The sequence below is a fragment of the Asterias amurensis genome, chromosome 6, assembly GCF_032118995.1.
Source record: "Asterias amurensis chromosome 6, ASM3211899v1".
In the NCBI taxonomy this organism is placed as follows: Eukaryota; Metazoa; Echinodermata; class Asteroidea; order Forcipulatida; family Asteriidae; genus Asterias; species Asterias amurensis.
In genome coordinates, this window is record NC_092653.1 from 22,290,520 (window position 1) to 22,313,446 (window position 22,927).

Genomic DNA, 22,927 nt, shown 5'->3' on the forward strand with positions numbered 1-22,927 from the left:
GATTGATACCCCCGGAAGTTATACGACTCGTGAGAGCGCCCTCATGTGGTCAAACTACAGCGCATTGTTACACTGTGTAGATAGATTTTTTTTCTCATTTTGGTTCTGCGCTTGCAACAAATTTTCTAGTCCAGTAAATAGTTTTGAGCGACAATCCCTATAGCCTTGTGGATTTTCACAGAAATTTGAACCATGGGTAAGGTTTCTTGGCCACCTTGTGTAATTGCCAAAGGTGCTCACTCCATCTACATCTAATAGCTTTAACACAAAATTAAAGAATCATCATCAAAAATTAATGATAGGTCACTATTGCCAGTGACTCACCATTGAAATTATCGGCAAGAGAAGCCGTGAAAGCTATCGACGCGTGTCGCAGGCCAATAACAGTTTGCCCACAGAGCCGTAGACTCATTAACTTCATCCTAAACTATACGTACGTGCACGGTTTTCCCCAAAGAAAATTTGACCTGAATATAAATGTAGTCGGTTATTATCAGATACATGTATTGCAAGCTGAAATTGTTCTCTATAGCATTGGTAATTGGATAAAAATTTTGCGACGCCGGATTTTCACTTGAAAGTAATGCATGAACAGTCAGAGATCGGTGCCTACTTTATGCAGCGATGATAAATGCAAAGGGGAGGTTTGAGGTTTACTGCTTACCATCATACAAAAAACTGTGGTTTACAGGCAAGGTATATGTTGGGTATTATCACTCTTCAAACTAATAGCAATAAAAACTTACTTGGCTAGAAGGACTTATCGCAGCTACCGATAGTATAAAGTAATTTAAGAATCATTTCTCTTTGAAGAAATGTGCTTCTGTAAAAAGATAAGTTTTAACATGTATGCCCAAAATTTGAATCTGAGAAGCATTTCTGTTAGTAAAGTGGCCAGGAAGATAAGGACACCGGACTCATCTGGGCCCAATTTCATAGCGCTGCTTAACAGTAAGCAAATTTGCGTGCTTAGTGTAGCAGAAAAATTTGCTTAAGTCTTAGCGTATTTCACAGGTTAGCAGAAAAATTGGGCAGCCATATTGCGTGTTTACTTTGGATTTGCATTGTGACGTCATTTTTTTGTGTGTGGACAGCATCGGAAGGTTAGCATGCCTTTTCCCGTGCTTACGGTTAGCAGCGCTATGAAATAGAAATTAAACAGTAATCACAAAATTGGCCGCTAAGCAGTGCTATGAAATTGGGCCCTGTTATTTTTTTAATCTCTGGAGTGTGGGTTTGAGTCCCAGTTGTGATACTCGTGTCCTTTAGCAAAACACTTTTACCATTGTTGATGCGTTCTTCGGATTGGACGTAAATCCGTAGGCCCAGTGTGTTCTGTGTTATGTAATACATGGATAAGAACCCAGTGCACTTATTTAGAGAGAAGGGGTTCGCCCTGGTGTTCCTGGTTTAATCGGCAGCATTTTGCACCACAGTACCTGGAATGTTTAAAGTAATACTTCAAAACACAGCTTCAATGGGAGACTTTTGGCAGCAGACTTACCAGGTAAAGTCCATTGTTCTCGGTAACGAGCGCATGCTCAGAACTACGTAAACAATGGAAGTTTACCTGGTAAGTCTGCTGCCACCTAGCGTTCAAAAGTCTCCCATTACCATACAGAAAAAAATACTGAGTCCTTTTGATACATTGTACATCCCTATGATACAGTAAGGGGTATGATAAAGCACTAGACAGTATGTATACATGTAAGACTTTAGTATTGTAACATACATGTACAAATATACACGCTTCAAATTATTGTTCTTCACACACTGCATCCTAACAGAACTAAACAATGTATTGTTAAAGTGGCCCATCCTCATCAAATGTACAGTTCTTTCAGCCATCTTTCATCCAGTGTTCTGAGAATATCACATGCCTCATTGACTACAGAGGAGTACACAAAAGAGAAGGAGGTGTCAATGAGAGAAAAGTGCCTTGCACTCCCTTAAGAGCACTATGAGGTTGTTTTTGATTGAGTGGGATGGGAGGCTAATGCCCTCTCCTGTGAGGGCCGCTATAAGTTAATGACCTTTCCTTTTGAGGTCCGTTATTAGCCTAATCAGAGATGCGCAGGGTAATGACTTCTAAATTGACTGATTCTCAGTTGGGAATTTCGCCTACAGATCGTTTCAGGGGAGACCCTACGGTCTTCAAGTAAATTATATTGATACAGGGTTTTGGAGAGGACTCTTCAAATCTCATTTTCAAGCACTTTCGAAAAGTGAAAAGTGGAAAATTGAAGATACTTGGGAAAATTTGGGAAAGGCAATTTGTTGAAATGTAATTATGCTTTCTTGCACTTGATAAAATATTCCACAATTCAACACAAACGTTTACGTAGGCGTAAAGTTGTTTTTGCTGCAATTTTTTATTCAAAAGTAAAATTGAAATGTGTTACTATTATCTGATTATAGTCAACTTGTTTACACGTAAAGGGATTCCCTAAAGATCATTTCCTCTTTTGAACTTCACTTATTCATACTCCCACAAGATAAAAATACCTTTTATCAAATTAAGGATGTTTGTTTCTTGCCAATTTCTGTCATTGGAAATGTCTTGAGAATTTCCTGAAGATTTAAAAATTACATCAAAAATACAAAATAAGGGGCATGAACATGCAATAAAGAAACAGGATTACCCTGACACTCTCGGACGACCCCCAGACCATCCTGACAAAGTATGAAACAAAGGGATTGTCAAAACGATCCAAGTAGCCGACCGATAGTATCAAGGTCATCATATTCAAGGAACTGATTACGAAACAAAACTGTTTTTACACTATCACAAATACCATGGTTGACGCATACTTCAGGTCAGAGTTAAATTCCTGCCTGCAAGAAGGATTAATAATGCAGTTAAGCAGCGAAAAATCTTTGTGCAAGCAAAAAAAAGCATTATGAACAGGTCTCAAATTTTACACTGAACCGCTATGTTCTCACAATGTTTTATACTATCAACCTCTCCCCATTACTCGTAACCAAGTAAGGTTTTATGCTAATAATTGTTTTGACTAATTACCAATGGTAATTGCAAAGATCATAACAGGAGCTGTGAACAAGTCAAGCATATGTAAAGACTAGCCTAGTATAGACTTGTAAGCCAACGTGATCACTGGTGCTATTTAAACATAAATCAGAAAGGCTTACCCCATTGAGCAAGGCTCAAATAAATTTGTCAAATGCAAACATTATCTTGTTAATTTCCGTTGTCGGCTGAGTCAGCACTCAAACAAGTCGCAGCGAGGGCACTACGATGTGTCACATGATACAGAGCCCTCCTGCACTCGGCGAAAGTAAAGCCCTCTTAAAATCGCTTCAATGACACGACCTTGATGCGTGAAGTGGAATTAAAGCGTTGATGCGCCGTCAGTCGGAGTACCCGCAAGCTGATGGAGTGTTCTCTTGAATGAAGGTTATACAAACATAAGACGTCCATCTTGACAGCAATCAGAAAAAAACAAAACACTTTTCGACTTCATAGTTTGAATTTAATGGAGTGTTTAACATCCTAGAGTATTTAGACACACTACAGTAATCCCAAGACATTCACATGATCAAATTCAGAAAGAAGAAAAAAAAATCTGACTTCATAGTTTGAATTTGTATTAAAAAACATAAGTGGGCACTAGAGTGTATACTTTCCTAGAGTATTTGGACACATTACAATAATCCCAAGACATAGTTTATCTGATCGTGATTATCTTATTCAGAAAAACAAACTACTTCAAAGGCAATGTATACATTTTGTGTTTAGAACCATTCAATTGTTTTAATTCTTTATAAATGTAGATGGAGACAATGAAACTAACTTCTGAAATTTCATTTCAAAAGGTGGTCTCGTTTTTTGAGATGTCGCCGAGTGAATATGTTCAATCAGGAAGAATAATCCCTAATAGGAATACACAATCTGAGAATCAGTGTTGCAGTCACTGTGTGGACATTCCTTTGTTTCTTCAACACTGTAACTAACACTTTGTGGACGTGTGTAAGTCCACACAGTGTTCTCAGGTATACAGAATTATATACATATTTTAAAGACACTGGACACTATTGGTAATTGTCATAGACCAGTCTTCTCACTTGGTGTATCTCAACATATGCATAAAATTAAAAACCTGTGAAAATTTGAGCTCAATTGGTAGTCAAAGTTGCGAGATAATAATGGAAGAAAAAGTGCCCTTGTTGCACGAAGTTGTGTGCTTTCAGCTGCTTAATTTCGAGACCTCAAAATCTTTTTCTGAGGTCTCGAAATCAAATTCAAATATTTTAGTGAGAAATTACTTCTCTCTCAAAACTACGTTACATCAGTGGGAGCCGTTTCTCACAATGTTTTATACTATCAACAGCTCTCCATTGCTCGTTACCAAGTAAGGTTTTATGCTAATAATTATTTTGAGTAATTACCAATAGTGTCCAGTGCCTTTACACACAACCCATGGTCGCTACATCTCTGATACAACTATACATAACTACAATATGGCTGTATGAATGGATTTGGGTTAAGGTATTCCTTTCTCAAATATAAAAAAAAAAAAATTGACACAAAAAGCCAAATGGAATGTTTCCTTTAATTCTGTGAAGTTGGTAAAAAGGAATGAGTACAGTGCACCATATTTTCTTTCTAAAAACCCAAAGAGAATGTTAATGCAGCCGATAGATAAACCATTATATCGCCACATAATCAAATCAGTATTTGGTTTTCCAGCAATTGTGCCAAAAGGAAGAAAAAAAACTGTGGGTGAAACAGAAATCCAATTCTATACTTGACCCGCTTGTTCTTCCAGAATCCATTTACCAATCCATCATTTAACTCCAAGGCAATTCAAAGCTCAAACCCAATAGGGAAAAAGCTTTTTATTTCTCGGTGTTCCTTTTTTCTTTTTTTTTTTTTTCACAAATTTTTCTTCTTCTTCTGATATCTCCTTAGGGGATGTCTGCTTTTTCCCCGATATTTTATTAGCCGCCCAGAAGAAAGTCCAATTTGACCTGTTCTCCTTTGTGAAATTAATCCTAAATTAGCTTCATCAGTGGGTCAACCGCAAAAAGTGCAAAGCCCCCAGATTTTTCTGATGGTATCGGATCATGTGGATTGGGCCGTACCATTGCCGATTTCCTTAGGGTAAGAGACACACTTTTTCATTTTCATTCAAAGGGAAAGGGGACAAAATCATACTGTCTGTAGTTCACCGCCAATGCTGGTTGCTGTTGCACTCACTGGAAATCCTTTTTTAGTATGGAAGGTTTTATGTTACTTTATATTAGGCGCTATATAAATCAAATTTATTATTATTTTTTCATGTACCAAGAGGAAAGGATGTATCTTAGAATGAAACCTGTGATACAAACACCTTTCATTCAAATCAGTATCACACAAATAATATGACGAAAATAGTGGTAGCACTTAAAGGCAGTGGACACTATTGGTAATTACTCAAATAATTATTAGCTTAAAACCTTTCTTGATTATGAGTAATGATGAGAGGTTGATAGTATAAAACATTGTGAGAAACGGCTCCCTCTGAAGTAATGTAGTTTTCGAGAAAGGAGTAAATTTTCGTGAATTTGATTTTGAGACCTCAGATTTAGAATTTGAGGTCTCAAAATCAAGCATCTGAAAGCACACAACTTCGTGTGACAAGGGTGTTTTTTCTTTCATTATTATCTCGCAACTTCGACTACTGATTGAGCAAAAATTTTCACAAGTTTTTTATTTTATGCATATAATGAGATACACCAACTGTGTAGGCTAGTCTTTGACAAATATTGTCCGGTGTCTTTAAAGGCAGTGTATACCTTTAGAAGACTGCTGGACTTGTCTGGCTTTGAGTTGACTGGCCCGTTACACTGTGGTCCAGTGTTAATTTGGAGCCCTTTGTGAGTGTACTGATTTTGTCAGAGCATATAAATTTATTCCTGAAGTTTCTGGAGTGATTAATTATCTCTTCACTGAAGTCTTCTTTTTTCCTCTTTTTTTTTTAGTGGAGTGGACAAAACAAATAAAGTGATTTGTGAAGTACACCGAATTGTCTATAACGGCCGCAAGTTTCATTTGTTTATAATCCACTCTGGAACAGAGACGGGCTTTATGGAGTATCTACTCAAATTCTAATAGTTTGCACAGCACTCGAGACTGAAAGCGCAGGAACTGTAACTGTCGTCAACCGTCGCCGTTCAAGCTTAAATGAGACAAACTCTGTTTAAAATTCAAGGTCCGACATTCTCATAACTGCAGGCTTTTCATTTGCAAATTGCACAATTACCGAATATGTACAAAGTGAAATGTGACAAGCTAAATTGAGCTTTCATAGTATTAGCATAAAGTCGCACAACTTCATTTTGAGAGTTGGCCTTGCATTTGTAAAGTGGACAAAATTACGGTATGAGATGAATAGATTGCCAGCTTCACTCCCATGGCCATTGCGTCGCTCCCTTTCATAAAAAAAAAAACACCTGGATTGGAGACACTAATAAACAATGGCGCCTGAAAGTGACTGCTTTACCTCACGTTTGTTTAAAACTTTTCAGCGCTTCAGGGTACTTCCATTTGTACAGAGTTGACATTTAAGAGATGCAGGTACATGTACATGCGGGATATGTTTTTGAAAGAGCAAGGGCACCAAGGCATTTTCTCCTTGGTAAAGGGCACCCTATGAGGAAATAGTAAATTTCTACTGGAGCATTTCAAGGGCACAAAGGCAATGACAAGGGGGCATGGGGGCAAATGCCTTTGCTGCCCCTGTGATGTATCAGGTCTGGTACTTGTATTTGAGTCTACATGTATTTTAAAAGTAAATGTTATTGTAATAGAGTCACACTAATGCTGAATAAGTGTGGAATGAGAGGGGAAGGCATACACAATTTCAACCTCTACCCTCGCAGGTACCCATTTATACACCCGGGTGAAGAGAAGCAATTAGTAAAGTATCTTGCTGTAGGACACAAGTGTCATGACTGGGATTCGAACCACTCCGATGACTTAAAACCAGAACGTGAATTTTTGATTTTCTAATTTCTAAACTAACCGGCCATAACGCCCTAAACCATGTACATGTAAACTTACACAATACATGTACATCATATAGCTAGGATAGCTCGATGGTAAAACCCAATCATATTTTCTCCAAGTCGTCCAAATGTGTAAAACAAATGCTTTATGCGTAAATTATCCCTCCACCTTGTACCACGTTCTTCATGTTAATTACTGTGGTTAGGAACTGTATTTTTATGGTAAACATTACCTTGTTATTGTTAGACTTCCTGCGATTCGGTTGTTGATAACTGAAGTTCCATTTTGGTCATTTCCCCCTTCCCTCAGTTTGACTGTTTTTACAATACCTTAAGTCAACACAAGTGCTGGAGTATACTTTGTAATTCACTGACGGTACGTCGGGAGAACAAATCAGAAACAAAATTTATGTAAAATTGTCCTAGAATAAACATTATCACTGAATATATTATTAACTCTGAATATTTAAAAGAAAAGTACCGAACAGCTGTTTATTTGTTATTTTTTAATGAGTACACTTCTGTGAAGATGACATCATATTCTCTTTTATAGACTATGTGACCTATATGTATGTTTACATTCAAACCGCCCTCTGTTGAAAAAACACTGTATACGTCATGTTTTGCCGGGCAGAAAGACACGTAGTCATGGTAAGATTGCATACACTCTCTAGCTGGCTGCCAAAACACAAAGGTTTTGCCCGGCGGTATGCGCGCGAATCATGTTATGGTTTTCGCGTGATGTCACATTGTCTATACTTTTGGGCGAGCAACGTATATAACGTGTCAATACTATTAAAAGTCTGTAATAGATTCTTTGGTTAAAACTTTGACTAAAGCCTAATAAAGGTAGTGGAGATTAGAGCAATTAAGTACGAAAATCTCCACTATACACGAAAGGATTAGTGAACTGGTTAAATTTAGCATTGAAACAAATTAAAACTTGAGATGAGGATGCTTATATCATTTTGAAACCCCATTTTTCAATCACATCTTAATTTGTGTGACCATTACATCAGGTTTAATGAAAGCATATTTGACAGCTAAACAAAATTCTTTGTTGATTTGTTAAATTTATTTAATTTTTAAATATTTTATGGCAAAAAAACAACTTACTTGTTAACGAGTAATGGGGAGAGGTTGATAATATGTAAAAATTGTGAGAAAAGGCTTGGAACCTCTGAAGTGACGTAGTTTTCGAGAAAAGAAGTAGTTTTCCACGATTTTGATTTTGAGACCTCAGAATTAGATTTTGAGAAGCACACAACTTCGTGTGACAAAGGTGTTTTTTCTTTCATTATTATCTCGCAACTTCGACGACCAATAGAGCTCAAATTTTCACAGGTTTGTTATTTTGTGCATATGTTGAGATACACCAAGTGTGAAGACTGGTCTTTGACAATTACCAATAGTGTCCACTGTCTTTAAGTTAGAGATTCTACCCACAGACCTTTTCGCAAATACCGGGGCACGCGTGTAAAGCTTGGAATTAGGTGAATTGTGGTCTTGCTGGTATCCATATTTGATCCATGATTCCACAATGCACCTCATTCAACAGTCTGCGCTTGCGCATTGGTATTTGCGATTTAAGGTCTATGGCTGCAGTTTCCCCTGGGAAAAAGGGCTGAGGAGACTCTAGACCCCATATTTTCAGTGATTCTGTTTGCCTTGAAATGTCTAGTGAGCAATGCACAAGAACTTCATGACATTTGCAGGGGGACCTAATAAAAACAAATAAATATTGCCACTATCCATTAAACATTGCAGCAAAAAGTAAAAGAACAACACTAGGGGAGATGTGAAAGTCTTCCTGTTTTGTTTGGACGGTGTAATCGAAGTCCGAGTTGTGGTAAAGTCCAATAGTGATTACTACTTGTATTCCCAGGTGGCTTCGAGTGTCTCTTAAATGTCAGGGTAAAAGGGGCAATGAGGATAAAGTTCACACTCTGGGAAACTCGGGAATGGAGAACCGTTTGCGGGAATTTACTGCAATGCATTTGTGTATCCCGTGTGAAAAACGTCAAGTTCATTTTGTTTGGATGTTGTACAAAAACACATGTGAATGTGGGGCTGCTAAAAAAAGCAATATGCTCATTGCAAACAAGTTATATCATTGTGATATGGGTTATGTGTTCCCACCTGTGGTAGGTGTAGGTTAATTGAAACAATATTGTTCAGTTTTAAAACATGTTTTATACCATTGTGTGCCGTTTTAGAGTGATTACCAAAGTAGAAACACCGAGAAGTGCAAGAGAATAAAACTGTGAAAAAGGGGGTTTAAAGTAAAGTTTTTTATTGAAAATACATGAGCAAATATTGTTTCAATGCAAATTTGTACACCTTTGTAAATTTATTTATCAGGAAGGATGTTGACAAAATTAAATAAATTAAAAAAAGTAATTGCTAATATTTCACCCCTGTGAGCATATTTGGCTTGTTTCTCTATATTAATATTTCTGACAAACGGCTCATTTACGTGTGGCTTGATCCATCACATTTTCTGATAATTGTACAATGTATATGTATTATACATGTACGTTAGATTTTGAAATAATGTAAAGCGAAGCAAGCCTTCTGCTTTCCAGAGGAGAAAATGTATAAAAACCTGATCTTTCTCGGGTCAGTAGGGAGGAGTAGTCAAGGGACAGTGCATCTTTAAAACAAGAAAAGTCAAGATGAAATTGACAAGTAGGAAAAAGGACGGGGTTGACTTTGGATTTGTAGTTTAGACAACGTCTCACCGGGGGAAGAGCCAAGCCAAGCTGAGTGGTGTCCTTGCACTCGAGGAAATCGATATGAGATGAGTGTAAGAATAACACTGCGATGTTGGGAGGGAGGTTGGCTAAATGGATGGGAGTCCGCTATGATGGAGACACACTCAAGTCTGGATTTTGTTTTCCTCCTGAAGACGAGCAGAGTATTCTGTGTGTCTCAAAAAAAAACTATACTGTTTTGAAATGGCTGCCGAATAAAAAAATATATGATTCTGGGGGAAAAGGTTTATATGTTTGGATAGCTTATGGACTCAACATTCATATGACACCAGAAAATCTGAAAATAATTCATGCTTTGGTGAGCACTGATCACTGAAGAATAATCAGCGACATCTTGGATTAAATTTTGTAAGCTACAAAGGACTTACTTACCTCTCACAAATAGGAAGGCACCTGCGCAACCTAATTTTCATACCCTTTACAAAAGTGAGCAGTGCTCACGCCGGCATGCACTATTTTCCTGACTTTTTTGTGTCATATGAAAGACGAGTCCATATATAAGCTATTTATACATACGTATAAACCTGTTCCCACATCTCAACATATGCATAAAATAACAAACCTGTGAAAATTTGAGCTCAATCAGTCGTCATCGTTGCAAGATAATAATGAAAGAAAAAACACCCCTGTCACATGAAGTTGTGTGCTTTCATTCGCATGATTTCGAGACCTCAAATTCTAAATCTGAGGTCTCGAAATCAAATTCGTGGAAAATCACTTCTTTCTCGAAAACCACATTACTTCAGAGGGAGCCGTTTCTCACAATGTTGTATACTATCAACAGCTCCCCATTACTCGTTAACAAGAAAGGTTTTATGCTAATAATTATTTTGAGTAATTACCAATACTGCCACTGCCTTTAATTGTACCACAGGCCTCGAAACTTAACCCATGGCGACCACAATTGCCGTGGTGCCCTGTACTTTGGCTGGAGTGCCCTTTGTAAAATTCCACTTATTCCTCATAGAGGTGTTCGCTCGGCCCCAGCGGCCAGTCTATCCAGGACCGCTGGGATGGGCTAATGGCTTGCACAGATTCTTGTTCAGGAAGTACGTCATGTATACAGTGCATAGAAATATGGTGCAGTGTGAGTGTGATGCATGATGGGACTGCGCATTATTAAACCAATGACAGTGCATGATACGTTTGCCCATCCCAGCGCCTTCGGTTAAAGCAAGGCGCTTGGGACGAGCGAAATAGAAGTACCCCTTACAAGAGAATATTTGCAGTGCCCCTTCAAAAGTTCAAGGCCTTGCACCAGTTACAAAAACCTGGATGTTACTTTTCTACGCATAACTCGTTGTTCCCTTTGGGTATTGGAAGGTGATAGCGAACCAAATTCTAACAAAATACCAGGGCAGATTGGAAATATTTTTGGCTTAGAACAAAACCAGATGTGGCCATGTTTTAAAAACAGTTCCGTGTGGTAGTTGACAGGTTACCATATGGCCTGTGTTTACAGTATTATCAGATTCTTTAATCTGACTTTGAACTCCTCCTGGTTTGGTTTGGACGTTTTTTTGTGGAAAGTTATACAGTGTACATGTATGTGAATGTTTGGGTGGTCCTTTAACAATGAACTTGATAAAAGTATCATTCAAAGAATGTTTTGGAAAAAACACACTATAAATTGCTTTTATGTAAGTGAACTTGGGTTGATTTGAGCCTTTTCTGTAGGACAAAATACAGGATATAGGTGTATTAAAGGGAATTAGTATTAAACGTTTGGTAGACTCTTAATATTAAAGGGAAGGTACACGTTTGGTAATTAATCAAAACAATTTTTAACTTAAAAACTGACTTTGGTAACAAGCTTTGGAGAGCTGTTGATAGTATAAAACATTGTGAGAAACGGCTCCCTCTGAAGTAGCATAAATTTTGAGAAAGAGGTAAATTCTCACTAAAATAATAAAAGACTTCTAGCCAGAAGTCTTTTATTCCTATCTGAACGCACACAAATTCGTCCAACAAGGGTGTTTTCTTTCTCATCATTTTCTCGCAAGCTCAAATTTTCACAGGTTTGTTATTTTATGCATATGTTGGGATACATCAAGTGAGAAGACTGGTCTTTGACAGTTACCAAACGTGTACCTTCCCTTTAAAGGGAATTGGTATACGATTGGTAGACTCTTAATATTAAGGCCAAAAATTTACATAGTTAGAAGTACTGCAGCTTTCAATAGTATTATAAAGCATTTTGAGAATCATTTCACTTCAAAGTAGTAGATGGTAAATGGACACAAAAATAACAGTTTTCCTGTCAAATACAGTTCTTAGATTAAGTATTCCAATTACGTATTTGTCTTCAATTCTTCAATTGTCTTGTATGATTGGTCGGGGAGCCACTTGGCTGCAAAGAAAAATTGGAACATTTGACGTAGCTCAAAGCCAAAACCCAATTTGTATATTTTTGTACAGGATTAAAACAGTTTGGTGATTCCAAAAAAAACCAATACTTTGCCGTTCAGCCAGGAGTGCAGTTTTGAACTGAAGTCTTTAAAATAATTTTGGTCTTAGTCGTCAATGAGACGAAAATTATTTTAGCATGTAAAAACGTATGGACCAGCTATGGTATGTTACGGTAAAATACCACAACTGGTTAATACGTTTTTACATGCTAAAACTGAGACGAAATAAATTTTGGTGACATTGTTTTACTCATTTCTCAAAAACTACAGCATCTCAGCAAGTAATATTTTAAGGGAAGCTTTCTACTATCAGTATCTTCAAACTGTTTAAGTTTAATGTAAATCTGTGGACATTGTGTAAAAAGTACCTGAATCCTTTAAGCCATATATACTGCAGTGCTTTAGCGGACAGATGCCTACATTTATAAGTCATGACCTTTCTGATCTTAACATCCACGTAACATTTGAACATTTTGACCCATTGGACTTCACTTGACTCGCACAGACCTTGAGACTTGACTCCGCTAGTTTCCTGCTTGATTCAAAACCCAATCTTGGAATGTCAATGACTTGCATGCCTTAAAGGGAAAGTCTAAAATCAATAATGGAAAGCTCACTGTATTTCAATCCTCTAGCTACCTCGCTAGCAAACAATCATGCATATTGAATTCAAATGCCATCCCTTCTTAAAGTGTTTACAGATACGGTCTTATAAGGAATATAGGAAACAGCTCTCCGTTAAATTGTTTTCGAACAATGTGAAGTGTGGTGCAATGACCTGGGTCCATTTATTTTTACATGGCACTTGAATTGAGTTTTTACTGTCGCCAAAAGATATCTGTATTGTGACATCGTAGCAAGTGATTCATGGCTAACTTGAGCCATGTCCAAATCAATTGATTTTATAGCTGTGACTATTAGCTGCGCCATTAAGATTATGCTTTTTCAGTGATCTCGCCATAGACTGCCCAAGTCGAAGCTGTGACTATTAGCTGCGCCATTAAGATTATGCTTTTTCAGTGATCTTGCCATACATGTAGACTGCCCAAGTCGTCAATTTGGCTGTGGCCTCATCTTAAATGATGAATCATAGTGTCTTTGTAATCAAACCCTTGTCTTAATACCAAAAGAGATAATTATGTTGGACCTAGTGGATAAGGCAAGAAGAGACTGGGCGATAAATCGCGATCTCAAGGATACAATGTGGAAGTTCATAAGATAAGTAATAACATTTTATTTAAAAAAAAACTAGAATTCTTGTGACAAGACACGATCAATATTAGATGGAGCCAGCGACTTGAAGTCTGGACTCCAAACAGATTAAGAGGATGAGAAAGTAAATGGTATAGACGACTACGATCGAAAGCTTGAGAAAACAGCAACAACGGACTCAGAAGTGACGGCAGTTCGCAGCTGGGTCTAAACTTCATGGCGCTGTTTAAAATTATAATAATTAAAATACACACGTTTAATCAATGGGCATATCAGATGGCTCATTATAAAATAAAGCCTTAATGGTGTACAGCGATATTTCGGTTTTTACATGTAGGTATTGCATGGTGGGGTTTCAATATGTATTCAGTTTGTGGTAACACCATGTATGTCTAATTTTCTGTGCAGATTTTGTTCTTTAAGAACATATCATGCGATTTTATTCAACTGCCACTGAGTAGATGTTTGGAATTCCTGAAACTTCTCAGTTCTGAAAAGAACTGTCCTGCTTATTAACTACTATGTACCTGGGCGGATGGAGGAAAATCGGCCAGGAATTACTACTTTACTTTTCTTTAGGGACTTCTCGGTATCAGGTCTGCTTCATTTTTGAAAGGGCAAGGGCATGAAGACCTTTTTTCCTTCGTAAAGGGCACCCTTTTAGGAAATGGCATATTTCTGCTGGAGCATTTCAAGGGCACCAAGGCAATGACCAGGGGGGCACAAAGGCAATCACCTTTGCCTCCATGAAATATCAGGGCTGCGCTATAAAAGTTCACTACCAAGGAGTGAGTTCTTAAATGGTCTCAACATTTCGACTAGCTTGCTCTAGTCATCGTCGGGCGACTGGACATAACAAATGATAGTAACAATATTTGATATGGTTTTTGATGTGCAATTTTTATGACGTTTTTGTCCTTGTGCCCTTTTGTGCCTTTGTTATTTTTATTGTCTGGATCGCCTTTAGATTTTCGCTTTTTGGTTATCCGCAGGCTTGTTCTCTGTGTAGTCTTATTTTTTATTGCCTATTCTCTGTATGTTCTGTTTACCTGGAAATAAATAAATAAAAAAATAAAAATAAATAAATAAACAATAATTGTAATAAGATTAAATATTTGTTCCATCTTTCTCATTTGTACAGATGCATCCGCTGGGCCTTTGTAATTCCCATGATGATGAGGAACCATTTGAACCAGGCTGGGTGGGTGTGGTGCAACTGGTTGATGATCCTAAACCTTGTCTATCAATCTTTCAAAAGGTAAATCCCATTTTGAACTAAACAACATAACAGTGGCTCAAACTCTTTACTCGGTGACGCTCAAGGCGCTCTAACGTTATTATAATTTTTCATGCAAGGTATGTTCAGCTATGTTTTTGAAATGCTGTACAAGGTAGGATGTGGTACAAAATTTCTGTGGCACAATATGCAGCCAATCAAACCAGGAACATAGGGCAAATCTCCTTCTCCACGTTAAAGGCACTGTACACGCTTGGTAATCGTCAAAGACCAGTGTTCACACTTGGTGTATCCCATCGTTAGCATAAAATAACAAGCCTGTGAAAATTTGGGCTAAATCAGTCATCAAAGTTGCAAGAAAATTATGAAAGAAAAAACACCCTTGTTGGACGAACTTGTGTGCTTTCAGATAGGAATAAAAGACTTCTAGGTCTTTTATTATTTTAGTGATAAATTACCTCTTTCTCAAAAACTACGTTACTTCAGAGGGAGTCGTTTCCTACAATGTTTTATACTATCAACAGCTCCACAATGCTCGTTACCAAGTCGGTTTTTAAGTTAGTATTTGTTTTGAGTAATTACCAAACGTGTACCTTCCCTTTAAAGCCATTGGAACATTTCGGTAAACAGTATTGTCCAAGGCCCACACTTCGTGTCTCACAACTTCTATATAAAATAACAAACCTGTGAAAATTTAGGCTCAATCAGTCATCGGAGTCGGGAGAAAGTAACGGGAAAACCCACCCTTGTATCTGCACGTTTCGCCGTGTCATGACATGTGTTTAAAATAAATCCGTAATTCTCGATATCGAGAATTGGTATTGTTTTACCGTTTTCTCAAAAAGTAAAGCATTTCATGGAAAAATATTTCAATAGAAGTCTTTCACCACTACCTTCTGTAAACCCTGTAAGTTATTTGTAAATCTGTGAATTTTTTTGTTTTTCCTGTACCGAAAGGGTCCAGTGGCTTTAACTAATTAATTAATTAATTAATTAATTAATTAATTAATATATTATTCTGTGTCTTTTGTTTTCTTTTCTTTTCTAGTATACAAGCCTTGGCTAATTAGGATCATGCCTCCACAATATTGTCTTTTACATTCTGTCATGTCGGTTTGAAATAAATCTTATATTTAGTCAATGCTCTGGACAAATCTTCAGGCCGAGCTTGCCTTCTCAACGATGAAATTTCAGAACTGAACCTTTTTAGAAATTGGTCAAGGTATCACCAAGATAAAGAGTGAATTCAATTTAAAAGCTCTTAGCTAGACCTCTCAAAGGCACTAAATCATGCTCAGCAACTTAAAATATCGCTCCTGGCAAATAACAGAATACAAATCAATTAACTTTGTGATGTGAGAATGACTCCTTTTAAACGTTTTTTTTTACACATAAATTTGTTAAACATTTTTCCAGGTCCCGAGTTGAATAAAAACTGTGTCTGGGTCACACAGTCATGTCATTCTTAATTAGAAAACGTATTCACAATAATACCCTTGAAATTGCATCTCCAGCGCACTCATTGATTTATTACACATTTCGTTACATCAGGGTCCATTAAAGGCATTTCAATTCAAGTAGGAGCAGTATCCGTTTACTTGATAAATGATCTGGGTTTTTTTTATCGTCCTGAAAGCTTGTGTTCATTAAAGACACTGGACACCTTTGGTAATTGTCCTCTCACTTGGTGTATCTCACTTGGTGTATCTCAACATATGCATAAAATAACAAACCTGTGAAAATTTGAGCTCAATCTGTCATCGAAGTTGCGAGATAATAATGAAAGAAAAAAAACACCCTTGTCACACTTAGTTGTGTGCGTTTAGATGGTTGATTTCGAGACCTCAAATTCTAAATCTGAGGTCTCAAAGTCAAATTCGTGGAAAATTACTTCTTTCTCGAAAACTATGTGACTTCAGAGGGAGCCGTTTCTGACAATGTTTTATACCATCAACCTCTCCCCATTACTCGTCACCAAGTAAGGTTTATGCTAATAGTTATTTTGAGTAATTACCAATAGTATCCACTGCCTTTAAAGGGTCAGTATACATTTGGTAATGACTCTGAAAGTTAATGGCAATAACAACTTACTTGGTATTACGGTAAGAGGTACATGTACAGAAGCTTTGGATAGTACAATTACAGAGCAAGCTATATGCAACAATTCAATTTGAGAAACTTTTCACTTTGAAGAACTGCAGTTGGAAAAAGAAATATATTTTTATCTCAACATATTTGAATCTGAGAAACGTTACTGAAGGTAACGTTTCCAAAATTGTGTTTTCAATTGTAGATTATTCTTCCTGCGTGGACATAACCGCTTCAGTTTTTCTGCAACGCTACAACCTTTTGAAATGAAATTTCCACTGGTTAGTTTTATGGCATACATGTACATTGTATCTTACTACAAGTACATCTATAGGATTTAAACAAACAGTGAGTTCCAATGGGTTCCATTACCAAGCACATACAATTTTCACAGGTTAGTTTTATGGTATATCCAGGCATGCAACTTTTTCTACGATCTTTTTCATATCTCAGTTTTACCATTCAAATTTGAAAAAATACTGTACCAAATCATTGCAAATTTGTAGGTTCCTCTTTTTGGGTGAAATTAAAGTTGCATGCCTGTATATCTACAACTACACAAGCCTGTATGCTTCGTTTTTGAAAGGTGGAAGGGCACCAAGGCATTTTCTCCTTGGTAAAGTGCACCCTCTGAGGAAATTGTAAATTTCTACTGGAGCATTTCAAGAGCATCAAGGCAATGACCAGGGGGCATGTAGGCAATCGCCTTTGTTGCCTCCGTGAAATAAAGGCCGGTTCTTACTTCCTGTGAATGCTTCGACTGAAGCGTAGTTCTCTGCATCACAAATGGAAATGGAGTGCGTACGGATTGTTGCGTCACCAAAATTCGCTGCGCATTCGCTTTCGCAGGAAGTATTAACTGGGCTTTAATACAACCAAAATGTATACAATCCCTTTAAATGGAGGCGCTTTTTGGTCTGGATATTTCATCCTTCAATCAATTCCCCCCTTTCATTTGGATAATCTGGCAGGGGTTGTTTATTTACACACTGATAATGTTCATCCAGTCACCCAAGTGTTAACAAACACTGCGAATCTCAAAATCCATCCTCAAAATAATAAATAAAATGGAAAAAAAAAAAAATCTGACACTCGTCTCGTTTTCTGGATCTGGGATGATAAATGTCCCGGCATATTTTGCTCCGCTTTTCCCCTCCAGCAGTTCCCGGTGCTCTGCTTATGATTAAAACATGAGGATCTCGGTTTACCAGTGGAAGGATATCAACGGATGTCCGCCAGAAATAATAAAGCATCCTCAGGAATGAAGAGTGACTATAAAAATACAGGAATAGCAAGGCCAGGGGAAATTTTTTTTTTTTTTAATGGTACTCTGATGGATAAACTGGAAATACTTCTCCGAACAACTGGTATTTTATTTCTTTTTCATGGTTCGGAGCAGGGGAGTACCGTTTATACCGTCAATTTTAACCATCTGGTTTTGATTTTTAAGACACATCCGGTTTAATGGACTGAGCAATATTTGATGGGCTAAATTGCTGAAACAAATATACAAGTTACTTTAAACATATTGTGGAGGTTTTCTGTGTATTTTGTGAGAGTGTTAAAGGAACACGTTGCCTTGGATCGGTCGAGTTGGTCTTTGAAAAGCGTTTGTAACCGTTTTTTATAAAATGCATATGGGTAGAAAGATGTTGTAAAAGTAGAATACAATGATCCACACAAACATGCCTCGAAATTGCGTGGTTTTCCTTTTACCTCGTCGACTAACACGTCGGCCATTTATGGGGGTCAAAATTTTGACTCCCATAAATGGCCGACCATGTTAGTTCGCACAGTAGAAGGAAAACCACGCAATTTCGAGGCAAACTTGTGTGGATCATTGTATTCTACTTTTAAAACATCTTTCCAACCATATGCATTTTATAAAAAACGGTTACAAACGCTTTTGTTTTGACCAACTCGTCCGATCCAAGGCAACGTGTTCCTTTAAAGATGAATTGGAAGTTGGGGGAATGTTCATAGAATAATTGGTGTGTTTCTTTTCTAAGGAGAGACGTTTAAATTCATAAAGTATTCATAATCATGAGACCAAAGTGGTTTTCCTTTTTGTGTAATAGTCTGTAGTGCGCATTTTACATGATAATTATAGCGATGTCGTTAAGGGTTTGTTTGAAACGCTCAACAAATGAGTCAACAAAAGAGGTGTGAACCTGATAACAAAAGAGACCATACATTGAACGGACTATATGGACGTACACAAGTCCACACTTGTGTTTAAAGGCAGTGGACACTATTGGTAATTACTCAAAATAGTTATTAGCATAAAAACTTACTTGGTAACGAGTAATGGTGAGAGGTTGGTAGTATAAAACATTGTGAGAAACTCTTAAGTGGAGTAGTTTTCGAGAAAGAAGTAATTTTCCACAAATTTGATTTCGAGACCTCAAGTTTAAAATGTGAGGTCCCGAAATCAAGCATCTGAAAGCACACAACTTTTTGTGACAAGGGTGTTTTTTTGTCTTTCATAGTTATCTCGCAACTCTGACGACCAATCAAGCTCAAATTTTCACAGGTTTGTTATTTTATGCATATGTTGAGATACACCAAGTGAGAAGACTGGTCTTTGACAATTACCAATAGTGTCCACAGGCTATAAAGGAACACATTGCCTTGTATCGGACGAGTTGGTCTATAAAAAGCATTTGTAACCGTTTGTTATAAAATGCATATGGTTTAGAAAGATGTTTTAAAAGTAGAATACAATGATCCACACAAATTCGCCTCGAAATTGCATGGTTTTCCTTTTACTTTGCGAACTAACACGGTCGGCCATTTATGGGAGTAAAATATTGACTCCCATAAATGGCCGACCGTGTTAGTTGACGAGGTAAAAGGAAAACCACGCATACTGGCAAAGCAAAATGCTACGCAAAATGTATCAGTTGCTACTCAAAAATCACAATTTGCTACTCAGCATTCACTGTGCACAAAATATGTTCAGTCGACATTTTTTTGCTAAGCAAAATTGCTGGATGAAATCGTGCCCTGCAAGGATTCTATTCAAAAGAAAAATTCATGAAAGAGAGGACTCTTTGGTATATTATTTTTTTTGTAATGGGGCCCACTCTACAAATGGGGCTCATACATGTATTGCAAATGGGGCCCATACTGCAAAATGGTAATGAAACAACGCCCAAGTAGGCTGGTGCCATCTTGCCTGTCATCTCCTGGCTTCTACTTAACAGTGATCCAACAATACCCAGAGGGGTTTCAGACAGTGATAACTAAGGTGTTAACAGAATACATGGGTACATAAGCTGCATCTGTTGTTCGTGCATGCATAAGTCATTAAGTCAAAATTGGACTAGCCATTTTGTTTTTTTTCTTTTCTACGAAGCGCCGCAGACTTGTATTCTGAGCAAATTTGATTGATCTCTCGATGTTGCAATTTACAATTTTCGAAACTGTTCACATACGTACTGTAGCCGTGTGTAAAGCTATTTGTAATTTCATGAGCAATAGGGAGTGGCCGCAATAAATATAGCAGGGCTGTATGCTTCGTTTTTGAAAGGGCAAGGGCACCAAGGCATTTTCTCTTAGGCAAAGGGCACCCTATGAGGAAATTGTAAATTTCTACTGTAGCATTTCAAGGGCACCAAGGCAATGGCAAGGGGCAACGGAGGCAATCGCCTTCGTTGCCTCCGTGAAGTATCAGGCTTGATATAGGCTCTTTAAAATTAATGAAAAGTGTTCGGCTTTGACGTGCATGGCAGTTTAAACAAAAATACTTTGATGAATTGAAAATTACACGCTGGATGGTGTACTTCGCACATGTGTTCGTTAAGCTTGGTGTGTATACACAATTCTATATAATTAACCAATTTCATGCATCAATCGTATTACTTTGTGGGTTTTTTCCTTACATATTCATAACCATAAATATATCAATATCTCCTATTGAAATTGGCTTTTATACAGGAAATTGCACTGTTCTGCACTGCAATAACTTCCGCATCGTTTCTTTGTAAGCATTAACAGTTCATGCACAAATCCTTTTTAAGATATTCTCAGTTTAGGAATAATGAATGCAACAAAGATCAGTCAAAATATTCAGTCTATACTTGGCCTCAAAAATAGTTAATAACTTACAGTTTGTCTGGATACGAAAAGTACATTAAAACAGACCCGCACAAAATGGTGGCAGTTTTGGCTTAGATTTGGTCCAGCAGATTTGCATAGCCATATACTTAGACTAGCCATGTTTTGTGCACACTTAATAGTAATGTGGAGCAGCAAATTAAAGTCAGGTAGCATAATGCTGAAACCATTCACTGTAGTTTTTTATTAACAATAAATTGCTAATTTTGGAACATTATTTCTTAAATTTGTGTTTAAAGAATTCTTACAACAAATAGACATGTCCATGGATTGTGTTTTAAACAGTATTCAGCGTTCTCCCTTAACAGTGGTCCGCTGGCCAAATGCCAGTTAAAACAAATGAGGACCAGTCAGAATCTAGTCAGAATTCACTCCAGCTGGCTAGTTCATTGTTGAAAAGCAAAAATGAAATAGGGACTAGTGAAAACTCTGATGGACTAGTCCTGCTGGCCAGTCACTAAGGAAGGGCAAACACCAGTGTTTTTAGGGTGCCAATGTTTTTAGGGTGAAAATGTAGCCTAACTTGTTTTCAGAAATCCATAAAAAAAATTGAAGCAGCGAAAATGTTTATTTGGTAGTCAACTGATTTCATAACAAATTACAAATTCATCACAGTTCCCCTTTAAACTAATCTTTGATTTGAAATTATTGATCCTTATACATGTATGTGTGTTCTAACATTCTATACCTGCATATCTCATACGCTGTGTTCTTTGAAAGCTTTCTAATAAGTTGAAAGAGTTATCGACCCGTCTGGGTGAAACATTATGTTGACGACAGGACGTTATACATATTTCTGGGCAGGCGCCCAAACTGTATATTCTCTCTATCTCTCTAGTCGACCGAGGTCGGAATCATGTTAAGGCTCGCCCATCCCTGTCTATCTCTCATTAGGTTGGGAAGATCAGCTGGAAGCACCCTGATGTCCCTAGCAACTACATCTGTATAGCTGAGCCTTTGTCTCCCCCTGTTTCTCCTTCCATGTTTCTCCTTCCATGTTTCGGTGACCAGGTGATAAGCTGAGAGACAGGTTCTCTGGTGCGTCTGTATGAATGCCCTGCTAATCTCAGACGAAGATGTTGTATTTTGGTGGATATAGTTTGGGTTCCTTACAAACTGTATATTATGTACATGATGTTGGGACAATTTACAAGGCTCTGCAAACGATTGGCAGTTTCATTCTGGACTACAAAGACAACTACAAATTGTTAGGGATATTTGTTTCCGAATAAAAAAGTTTGCAATTTTTTTGAAATCTACAAAGACACCTGGATATCTCATACACAGTTTTCTTTGAAAGCTTTCCAATTAGTTGAAAGAGTTATTGACTTGTCTGAGTGAATCATATGTAGACCACAGGATGTTATACATATTAACTGGGCGCCCAAACTGCCAAACTAACAGTATGTACAGTACATGATGTTGGAACAATTTGCAAGGCTCTGCAAACGATTGGCAATAGAAAGTAATGCTTGTTTTATAGTTCAGTTTGATTCTGGACTACAAATTGTTGGGAGGGGTTGTATCTGTTTTCAAATAATAAAAAAATTAAAATTAAAAACTATTGTTTAAATCTTCAAAAATAAAAGAGCTATTCTTTAAAGGGCTGGGCTTTTAAAATGCTTCGTTTTTAGAAAAGCAGGACTGTATCTTTTTAAGGACTAAGGGGCATCTCTGTGAGGAGAATTGTAGATTTTATTTGGGTCAGATTAAAGGGCAAAAGTAAAATGATCAGTTACAATAAAGGCTGTTGGTACAGAACACCTCTATGAGACATTTTATCCGTTTCAGTGTATGTCTTTCGTTTGGAGTTGACACTTTTTTGAAAACACAAAACAAAAAAGGGCTGAACCTGAGGATGTTTGTTAATGTTTGTGATGTTGGAACCTCCCTCTTTTCACTGACTTAAAAACCTCATCAAACAGCGTCCGCTTTAAATCGTCAACAACCACAAGTATTTTCCCAACATCTCTGGGCCGTGTCCCACTCACACTCACAAAAACTGAACGTGTACTCAGCGCATACACACACGCACCCTTGATAGTTGCAACGATCGGAACGCTTATTGTAAAGCTTCTCCT

General features: G+C 37.4%; 1 protein-coding gene across 1 annotated transcript in view; it reads left to right on the forward strand.

Moving 5' to 3' along the window:
- LOC139938617 (uncharacterized) overlaps positions 1–22,927 on the forward strand; it is an 89,510-nt gene that overhangs the window by 16,678 nt on the left and 49,905 nt on the right. Inside the window, exon 2 of the mRNA XM_071934211.1 lies at positions 14,544–14,660. Coding sequence (XP_071790312.1) covers positions 14,544–14,660 — 117 coding nt within the window. The remainder of the gene's footprint in view (positions 1–14,543; positions 14,661–22,927) is intronic.